We start from the raw sequence: 8,892 nt of genomic DNA, 5'->3' as shown, positions 1-8,892 counted from the left end.
AGTAGTCTGTGAGGAGAGCGGCCGTTGGTGGGCGGAAGTCCCGCCTCCCAGGCCGTGCGCCGCGTGTGCTTTCGTGGGCGAGTACGGCAGCCGCGCGGGGTCAGTCCCGGTCTTCCTTTCGAGCTCGGGAGACAGAAGGAGGCGGCGGCGACGACGGCGATGGCTCCCAAGGGCGGTAGCGGCGGCAGCAGCGGCGGGGCCCGGCAGCAGTCCGAGGAGGAGCTTCTCCTGCAGGATTTCAGCCGCAACTTGTCGGCCAAGTCGTCGGCGCTCTTCTTCGGCAACGCGTTCATCGTCTCTGCCATCCCCATCTGTGAGTGAGGAAGGGCTGGGTTGCCACGTCTCCCTCGCTTCCCCCTGGAAGAGCTGCTCTGTCAGCAGCGGGGGAGGCAGGGATCTCACCCCCCCCCCACGGGCTCCTCCCGGGGCGCGGGATAGGGAAGGCCACAGGATTTCGGGGTTCGAAGGGGACCCCCGAAGGTCATCCAGCCCAACCCCCTGCTGCAGTGCAGGGGCCACAGCTAGAGAGGCCCTGACGGTCGGCCCTCCGACCTAGAATCACGGAATTGCAGAATTGGAAGTAATCTAGGGGTCATCCAGTCCAGCTCCCTTAACTGCAATGCAGGAATCTCAACTTAAAGCATCCGTGACAGATGAAGCTATTCAGCTTCTGCCTAAAAACTTCCCAAGGAAGGTGTGCCCCGCCCAGTGTTAGAAACCGGAGCTAGGAAAACTAGTAGCTAAATGGCGCCTTAAACCTAAGATATGGGCGCCACAATGCGCTTTTTAAAAATAACAAGAATACAAAGATGAAAATGAATGAATGGCAGCTAAAATATTACGTTTATTTTTCACGCAGTCTGATCCTTCCCCTGTCCACCCCCCTAATATTCTTAAGAGGGTCTCGTCTCTTCAGTCTCCGGAGAGTAGCTGGAAGTGGGAAGGCAGAAAAAGGTCCTCATTTCCTTCCACTCTGCAGTTTTAATCTAAAATCTTAGGTGCAGTACTGCGCCCAGAGCTCATGAAATTCCCTGTCACAAAAATGTGCCTAGAACAATGGGAGTTTGTCAAGAAACTGCAATTACTGTCAGAAATTTCTTCCTGGTGTTTAGTCGGAATCTCCTTTCTTGTCACTTGAATCTGCGCATGTTCCAGCTGTCCATATTTGTTCTTAAGCTTAAAATGGTATTTCCTCTTCCTCTTTAGGGTGGCTTCTGGCCTTCTCTTAACCTCAAAGCTGTTATTCACAGTGGACACGCATTGCAGTGGGATATAAGAATTATTATTATTATTATTAAAATATGTCTCATTGTTGAACACCACAAAGAGAATATGGAAGTATTGCCATGTGGTTCATATTATCCACTTCTTTGGTATAGATTGAGTGAGGCAAAAAAGGTGACAGCTTGTAATATATACTTCAGGCTCCATGCAAGATTATAGCAGTGCCTGAATACCACTGATTCTCACTAAAGGGGATAATGTGCTGATGTGAAACAAATAAACAAAATTGAGGGCTCATCTACACTTGCATTTGCCCATCCACTTCCCCCCTAGTAAAACCTGCGGTTTAGTGTTGAATTGGAACAACAGCAACTGAGTTTACTGTGGATTGTTGTTCTGCGTGGCTGTGCAGAGGCAAAACTACAGACCTGTGCCTAGAAAGCACTAGACAAGCAGAAAACTGCCCAAACCTGTGTTTTCTAGGCACAGGACAAGTGGAAGTGTGGAAAGCCCTAAGTCAAGTTTCTAAGATCTGCGTGTGTTTTAAGGATTTGAAGAGCAAAAGGTTTCAAAAACTAGTAAGAATAATAGACCACTAGGTGGCATTGCTACACCTTTGTTGGGCGTTATCATGTTCTTTGACTCTAGTTAGTAAAATGAAAAGAAAAGGCAAATGTGCTTGAAATCAGTTTCACACAATGCTTCTGAAGCTATTCATCCTTGTGAATGTGGCATTCTGTTAGTTGTTGGGTCAGTCCAAAGATGACATATTTCTTTCACATTCAGATATTCCCTTTCCTTTATTATTTTGCATGCTGCTGTTCAGGCAAAGGAAGACATATGTGGTAGAAGGTAGAATAGAAGATTATCCAAAACAGTATGTAAACTGGAGATACATTGTTCAGCTAATCAACATGAGTTGTTGTTGTTTAGTCGTGTCCGACTCTTCGTGACCCCATGGACCAGAGCACGCCAGGCACACCTGTCTTCCACTGCCTCCTGCAGTTTGGTCAAACTCATGCTGGTAGCTTCGAGAACACTATCCAACCATCTTGTCCTCTGTCATCCCCTTCTCCTTGTGTCCTCATCTTTCCCAACGTAGAGGTGGGCCCGTTGGTCCATCTAGCTAAACTGACTGGCAGTGGCTTTCCAGGGGTTAAAGCTGGAGACACATTCTGTGTGTAAAGCAGATGCTCTAGTGCTGAACTGTGACCAGTCTTTTGAATGAAGAAGGAAGCTTTAACAATAAGACAGTATATCTCGTTCAGAACGTCTTGAACAAATCGAGTCATTCATGTGTTGAGGTATTGATGTCCGGCCTGCTGTGCCCCTTACTGTGGAGACTTCAAAAATCTTAACCACCTGCACAACGTTTTTTCCTTAGGGCTCTACTGGCGAATATGGCACATGGATCTTGTTCAGTCGGCAGTTCTCTACAGTGTTATGACCCTTGTCAGTACATATCTGGTGGCTTTTGCCTACAAGAATGTAAAGTTTGTTCTTAAGCACAAGTAAGCATTTGGACAGTTCGTTTATATTTCTACTGCTTGGGGTGGGTTATTATGTTTATGGGGAAAATGAATGGGAGCTAGCAAACATCTTGTGATATCCCCCTCAGACTACATCACCCTGGCTACTAAAAACCATTTCAGATCAGCCTTGCTGTATTTCTGGAGATGATCTTTGGAAGGTCTATGAAGCAAGACAGTTCCAGAAGTAGGCAATATCCGTTAAAGTTAATATCATAGCTTTACATGACCTTTAATTTTGGACAAAAAATATTTTGAATGGACGTTTTCTTTGGAAGTGCACTTGTACTTTTACTTAGACCAGGGTGGTCCGACTTTTCATACCAAGCGAGCCACAATAGTACTTCAACACAGAACTCGCAGGCCACACACTGAATTCCATTTCCATATCGTAAATTAAAGTGTTCACAATAGGTTTAATAATACTTTAAAAAACCAATTAATATATATAATTAAATACACAATTAATAGATTTAATTATTAAACAGATTTAATACTCAAACAGATGTATGCACTTTAAGAATACATGACACAAAAAATAAGGCTTAAATATTTTTTTTTTATCTTGAACGTTGCTGAGGGCTGCCAAAAACGCCTTGTGGGCTGCAGGTTAGACTATCCTGACTTAGACCCTAGTAAATATCATAGAACCTTGCTCCTAGCTGGATGGTTCCATCTGTTTGTTTCTCCTTCAGTGAACTCTGTGTTATACCTAACAGTTATATTCGGAGTAAACCTACAAACATCAATGGGCCTAAGTTAGTCCTGGCTATTCTTTTCAGCGAACCCATTAACATTGGTTACAACCCTCTGATTGGAACCGTTGAAATGGGGCTTGCCGGCTTTGTGGCTCCGCAATATGGGCAGTCGGTCTTTCACATCACGTTCCAGTTCATACCTAATGGCACTTTCAGGGTGATGTGCAGAGGGCATTTTATGAAATGGCTAGTATCCTTGAATTTATTCTGATCTCCCCACCCCAAAAACATCGGGAATGTAAAATGCTTTCTCTTTCAGAGTTGCCCAGAAGAGGGAAGATGCCGTTTCCAAAGAAGTAACTCGAAAGCTCTCTGAAGCAGACAATAGGAAGATGTCGCGCAAGGAGAAAGATGAGAGGTGACGGTCAAATGCATTGTACAGCTTTGTTTGCAGGCAACCTGAATTACACCCCTCTGTTCATAAAGAGGGATTTATTTCTGTGGTTTTGTGTTTGTTTTGACTTGGCTTGTTGATTACCACCATCTTAATGCCTGCTTTGTTTTGGGCTGATTGTGTTTCAGATGTCGCCAGTATTTTTTTTTAGCAGCATAGTTTGTGTATAGTTCACCATTTTATATAACTTGATGCATTAAAAATGCTTTTAAAAGCGTTTTATTATCCTAAAAAGCTCTTCAGTGGTGCTAGATTGAATACTTGGCAGTAACTTCCCAACCTAAGCTTTTATTCTTCATTAAGTTACTATTTCATAGCAGGAGAATCAATCTTGCTTTCTTAAGTTTGAGTTATGTGTTTGTTTGTTTTTAAAAGCGATCTCTAATCGCTAAAGGCTACATTCAGATAGCAATTTTCCCCCTTTCTCCTGATGCACCCATACCTGATAATTCCAACATTTTATACAATCTTTCACACAGTGTAAAAACTGCTTTTGGAAATCTAATGGAAGTTTGGCACTCATTACTGTGTTTCCAAAAAAAACCCCTGTTTGCCTATTGACAGCTGGCAGGTGCCTTCACTGTACTCCTTTTGACTCTTAAATAAAATAATCTTTTTTTCAGAAACTGGAATTTAGCATCTAGGTCATTTGTCAGTGGAAAAAATATGCCTAAATTGTTTGAAATGCTGCTTTTGCCTCTGCAGAATTTTGTGGAAGAAGAACGAAGTAGCAGACTACGAAGCGACAACATTCTCCATCTTCTACAACAATACACTCTTCCTGGTCTTGGTCATCATTGCTTCCTTTTTTTTGTTGAAGAACTTCAATCCCACCGTGTATCCTTTCCTTCCAAAAATTTCAAGTACTTCGAGATAGATGGGTTGCATAAGTCAGGTGTACTCTCAAGGGATATAGTTTCAGGGCCTGTAATTCAAAGAAACCAGACACATTATGGATACAGTTGTAGCAAGAACAGACACCTTTGCACCACAACTGTAGAGCAAATAGTGAAAGGGCATTATCAGGACAAAGCAAATAGTCCTACCAGTAATAGAACATATGGACAGTATTGTGACACTATTTTATTAGTGACTAAATTACAGGGATGTGTGGGGTATATATAAAATTATTAAAAAATTTATTACAGTGACCAGCTAACTGAATGTTACTGAAGTGGAGGTACTTGGGACATTCAGGTTCTTAATCTCTGTAAAAGTTTCCAGTCCTCCTTGGGATTCTCCCACCCTCTGGAAAAGTAGGCGTTCTAAAAATTAAAAAAAATGCTTTTAATGGCAACTGCCATATGTCATTTTCTGGAAATATTTCTTCCCTTTTGCACAGCCACCAGTAACCCACAAACAGAAAGGAGCCTCTGTTGATGTGGGGAAGTTTTGTGACATTCTAAACTCAGATATATAAACTAATTGCCAAATGGAACCTTAAACCCTGGTTACAGTTGCCACAGCAGAATGTCTAGGCAGAATTATTTCGTCAAGGAAATTTATTATTATCATTTTATTTCTATATTCATTTTATTTATTTTTTTATTTTTATATATTTATTATATTTTTAAGAGAAAATCTCAGAGTGGTTTGTAACGCCTTAAAAAATCAAATAAAACAATACAAAACAAAACAGATTTAAGCTTCAAGGAAAATATTTCGGATCCTTCTCTAAGTTACATTTACTTTCCCCATATTTATTTACCTACTTAATTTATAGAGCTGTCCTGTAACATAAGTACTCTAGGAAGCCAGTGTGGTTTGGTGGTTAGAGTGTTAGACTGGGACCTGGGAGATCAGTGTTCAAATCCTTACTCGGTCATGAAGTTCACTGGGTGACCTTGGGCCACTCGCAGCCTCTTAGCCTACTTCGCAGGGTCGTTGTAGGGATTAACTGAGGAGCGGGTGAACCATGTACTCTTTGGAAAAAAAGGTGGGATATAAATGCAATAGATAAGCTCTTCTGCTTACCTGCTTAAGATACCTAGAGAGGCCAGCCAGATGGAGATTTCAGTTGCCAGCTTGGCGTCCAGAGATCTCCACATGGTTGCAACTGGGTAATTTCTAACACTGTTCTAGAGCTGTTTCAAGGGGTCAGTGTTTCCCCATGGGCACAAGTACTGCTGTTTGTGCCAAGGTCCTGCACAATACAGGTGAGCTGTGTGTAGGCCTTATGCTCAGGGTAGGTTACTCCAGATGTGGCTTCCTGCAGGGCTTTCTCCAACCAGCTTAACTTTATATGGGAGTCAATTGGTAGGTTTTCTGGCGCCAGGTAGGATTGCTTTTCAGCCACAGTGGCACATTCCTCAGCTGTTCCATAGGACTGGGCTATAGGTACCGGGGCAACCGCTTATTCTACTGGAGGGTTGCTTTTGAGGAGCAGATGGGTGGATGTCAAGGGTCTTTCTTCCCTCTCCAGTTGTGATTGCAAGCCAGTCCTTTGACCACAAGATCCTCTATTTACACAGAATCATAAAACAGCAAAGACCTTATGAAGAGAGCACAGCAGAGGTTATATTTTCTGAGAATTCTCCGGAAAAACAATCTCTCAAAGGACCCATTGATGGCCTTTTACCATTGTACTGTTGAGAGTGTACTAACTTATGGTCTGTGTGTGTGGTTTGGGAGCTGCACGGTCAGGGAAAAAACAACGCTGTCCAGGGTTGTAAGGACTGCAGAGAGAATAATTGGGTGCACTCTTCCCACCTTGGATCAAATCTATGCTTCCAGGTGTCATAAGAAAGCTTCAGAGATTGTGCAGGACCGTGCGCACCCCAGAAATGATCTCTTTCAGCTTCTGCCTTCTGGAAGAAGGTACAGGGTTATAAAGACTAGGACTAGCCGCCTGAGAAACAATTTCTATTCAAATGCGATTTTGGTTTTAAATGCAGTGTAAGGTAGTCTCTATGGGAGTATATTGTATTTAAGAGTTTTGTATCAGAGTTTTTAGGGGGCTAACCAGGCTGGGATAGAAGGCTTGTTGGTTTTTGAATGTCTGATGTAGATTCCCCCCCCCCCCCAGTTTCGTTGTTCTGTATGGGACAGTGACAAGAAAGATTATTGTATCGTATCATAACTGCACTTGGAAGGCACCCTGGGGAGGTCATCTAGTCTAGCGCCCTGTGATGCAGTGATCTTCTTTGCCCACGACCCTGAGCTTAAAGAGTCTCACACCCTACCAACTGAACTATCTCACAGGCCTCTTGCTTCTGGGATGGGATGCACAGTACTGGGTTTGATTCTTGGACTTGGGATAATAGATCCCTATTTATGCGACACCCTGTTTTTGTAGCAGTTGTGATGGTAGTGAGCATTGGGAGATATACTTACCATCCTGAGTGTTTGGGCTTCCATCCTTAACATGCTGCTTTATCAGAAACTACATCCTGTCCATCAGCGCTTCGTCTGGATTGATTGCTTTGCTGTCTACAGGTTCCAAGTAGACAGAATTGTTTGGATGGGTCAGTCCTATCCAGTCACACTCAGCAGCCTGGATAGAGAGGTGTTGCTTTTTTATAGCTTGAAAACATGAGAAACCATTTTTTACAAGAAAACAGAACGGAAACACAGATTATGGTTCCTTCATAAAATAACAAAAATGAGTGCACCAGGTACTGTCATTTTAGCTCATGAAATTGTTTTTCAAAACACAAATATGTTACAAATAAGTTGCTCTTTTTTCTGCCAGTGAGATGGGCTTTGTTGACTTCGAGCAATGACTTCATCTCGTAACCTTTTGTAATCATGTTTGAATAAAAGCTTAAAAGAAAATGCAGCCTGAAGCTTCTTCCATTGTGATATTGTCCTGTTTTCTGTTCTCTGCATTTCAGTCTTTAAAGATATTTTTGCTGTGTTTAGTTGAACTTACTCTTAGGAAAATGCATAGAATGCAGCCTTTGCCCGGCTTTTCCAGTCCTTTTATCTTGTGCGTAAGGAATGTCTTCCTTCTTGCTTCCATTGCAGAAAAGATTCTCACCCTCATCATAGGGTGAAAACTGAAAATGTGAGTTTCCATCATCTTATTCGGTTCAGACTTGTTAATTCACAGCAGTTGCCAATAGTGAAATAGCATGCCATAAAAATACATCCTACTTTAATTAAAACTGAACTCACCCTGTGCTAAACTGAAATGAGATGAATTTGAATATTCAAGTTTAGTCCCATGTTTCCCTTTATGTATGCACCTCTAAATGCTATCTGATATATGCCACAATTCTGGATCTGCTACAGGCAGTAGTTTAACAGTCTACTCTCCCCTCCAAAACCACTACCCTTCATATTATAACAAGCAAACGGAAGCAATGATTGAAGGTGTAGCAAAGAGGACAGAAGCTTGACAGAAGATGATTCAGTTAAGAGGAGTGATCACTGATATTAATTTGGTATAAATCACTGTCTAAAGGAATTTTGCATGTGGGATGCACGAGGCTTTCTCCACTAGTAGGAACCCTAGGATTTGAAATGAAACTGCATGCAACAGTCATCTAATAATTTAAGTCTGCAAATGAGGCCTGTCAACCAGATGCCCAAAACAGTTTTTCTAGCATGAGTTAACATTTCTTTATGGAAAGGTGGGCTGCAGGTTCACCACTTCTGTGCAAAAGTTATCTTTCATTCTGCTGGGCAGCACCCCACCCCCCCTTTTTTGTAAACTCTGCTTCCTTTCGGCCAGTGGTGACCAGCTGTTTGGGGACTACAATTCCCATCATCCCTGACCTCTGGTCCTGTTAGCTAGGGATGATGGGAGTTGTAGTCCCAAAACAGCTGGAGGGCCATGTTTGGCCACCACTGCTTTAAGCCATGCTGTATCCTCAAAACTATTGAAAATAAGCTAAATTAATTGTTATATGGCAGGTATGATGATGTCACGGGGCATTACTGAACTGTCAGGATTTCATTGGGCAAAAAACTTTGGGGCTGTAGCAGTCGATTCCATGAATTAAGTTTAATTGTTCTCTTATCCTTCCTGCTGTCAATCAGCAGC

General features: G+C 42.4%; 1 protein-coding gene across 1 annotated transcript; it reads left to right on the top strand.

Moving 5' to 3' along the window:
* The first annotated feature begins 64 nt into the window (after nucleotides 1-64).
* Nucleotides 65-7,679, top strand: SSR3 (signal sequence receptor subunit 3). Its single transcript, XM_081862872.1, has 5 exons — nucleotides 65-313; nucleotides 2,609-2,735; nucleotides 3,771-3,869; nucleotides 4,611-4,742; nucleotides 7,285-7,679. Exons 1-5 carry the CDS (start codon nucleotides 160-162, stop codon nucleotides 7,349-7,351), a joined length of 579 nt encoding a protein of 192 aa, XP_081718998.1. The 5' UTR covers nucleotides 65-159; the 3' UTR covers nucleotides 7,352-7,679.
* The last annotated feature ends 1,213 nt before the right edge of the window (nucleotides 7,680-8,892 follow it).

Source organism: Podarcis erhardii (genome assembly GCF_964252035.2).
Source record: "Podarcis erhardii genome assembly, chromosome: 5".
In the NCBI taxonomy this organism is placed as follows: domain Eukaryota; kingdom Metazoa; phylum Chordata; class Lepidosauria; order Squamata; family Lacertidae; genus Podarcis; species Podarcis erhardii.
The sequence above is the reverse complement of the archived record's forward strand: the minus strand, read 5'-3'. Positions and strand labels throughout refer to the sequence as shown.

What these genes read in the sequence shown, in the direction of transcription:
- SSR3 (XM_081862872.1), top strand. Translation starts at nt 160, where the DNA reads ATGGCTCCCAAGGGCGGTAGCGGCGGCAGCAGCGGCGGGGCCCGGCAG. An exon ending in CGTCTCTGCCATCCCCATCT is followed by an intron (nt 314 to 2,608) that starts GTGAGTGAGGAA and finishes TTTTTTCCTTAG; the next exon opens with GGCTCTACTGGCGAATATGG. An exon ending in CGCAAGGAGAAAGATGAGAG is followed by an intron (nt 3,870 to 4,610) that starts GTGACGGTCAAA and finishes TTGCCTCTGCAG; the next exon opens with AATTTTGTGGAAGAAGAACG.